This window comes from Penaeus monodon, chromosome 28 (genome assembly GCF_015228065.2).
Source record: "Penaeus monodon isolate SGIC_2016 chromosome 28, NSTDA_Pmon_1, whole genome shotgun sequence".
Taxonomy (NCBI): domain Eukaryota; kingdom Metazoa; phylum Arthropoda; class Malacostraca; order Decapoda; family Penaeidae; genus Penaeus; species Penaeus monodon.
The window spans coordinates 30,678,922-30,679,138 of record NC_051413.1 but is presented as its reverse complement, the minus strand read 5'-3'; the positions used below and the strand labels follow the sequence as shown (position 1 = coordinate 30,679,138).

General features: G+C 65.9%; 1 protein-coding gene across 1 annotated transcript in view; it reads right to left on the bottom strand.

Moving 5' to 3' along the window:
- The window catches only part of LOC119591166 (pancreatic triacylglycerol lipase-like), a 7,605-nt gene that overhangs the window by 3,495 nt on the left and 3,893 nt on the right, over positions 1 to 217 (bottom strand). The window contains exon 5 of the mRNA XM_037939875.1: positions 28 to 136. Within this exon, the coding sequence (XP_037795803.1) occupies positions 28 to 136 (109 nt within the window). The remainder of the gene's footprint in view (positions 1 to 27; positions 137 to 217) is intronic.

The following is a 217-nucleotide window of genomic DNA, read 5'->3' as shown; positions in this document are numbered from 1 at the left end:
AACGAAAGCATGCTCCGGGCTACACACCCCTGACCATCTGGTGTCCGTCGCCCCCCTCCTTGCACATGGGCTGCCGCTCCCCGCCGTTGGGCCAGAAGTCCGCATCCCCGAGGTTCTCGTCGATGCCGTAGCAGTCCTGCGAAGGGAGGCGGGTGTGAGGGAGCCGTAGCGCTGCGGTTCTTTGATGAGGGATGGGTAGGTGGGGAGGGGGGGGTGT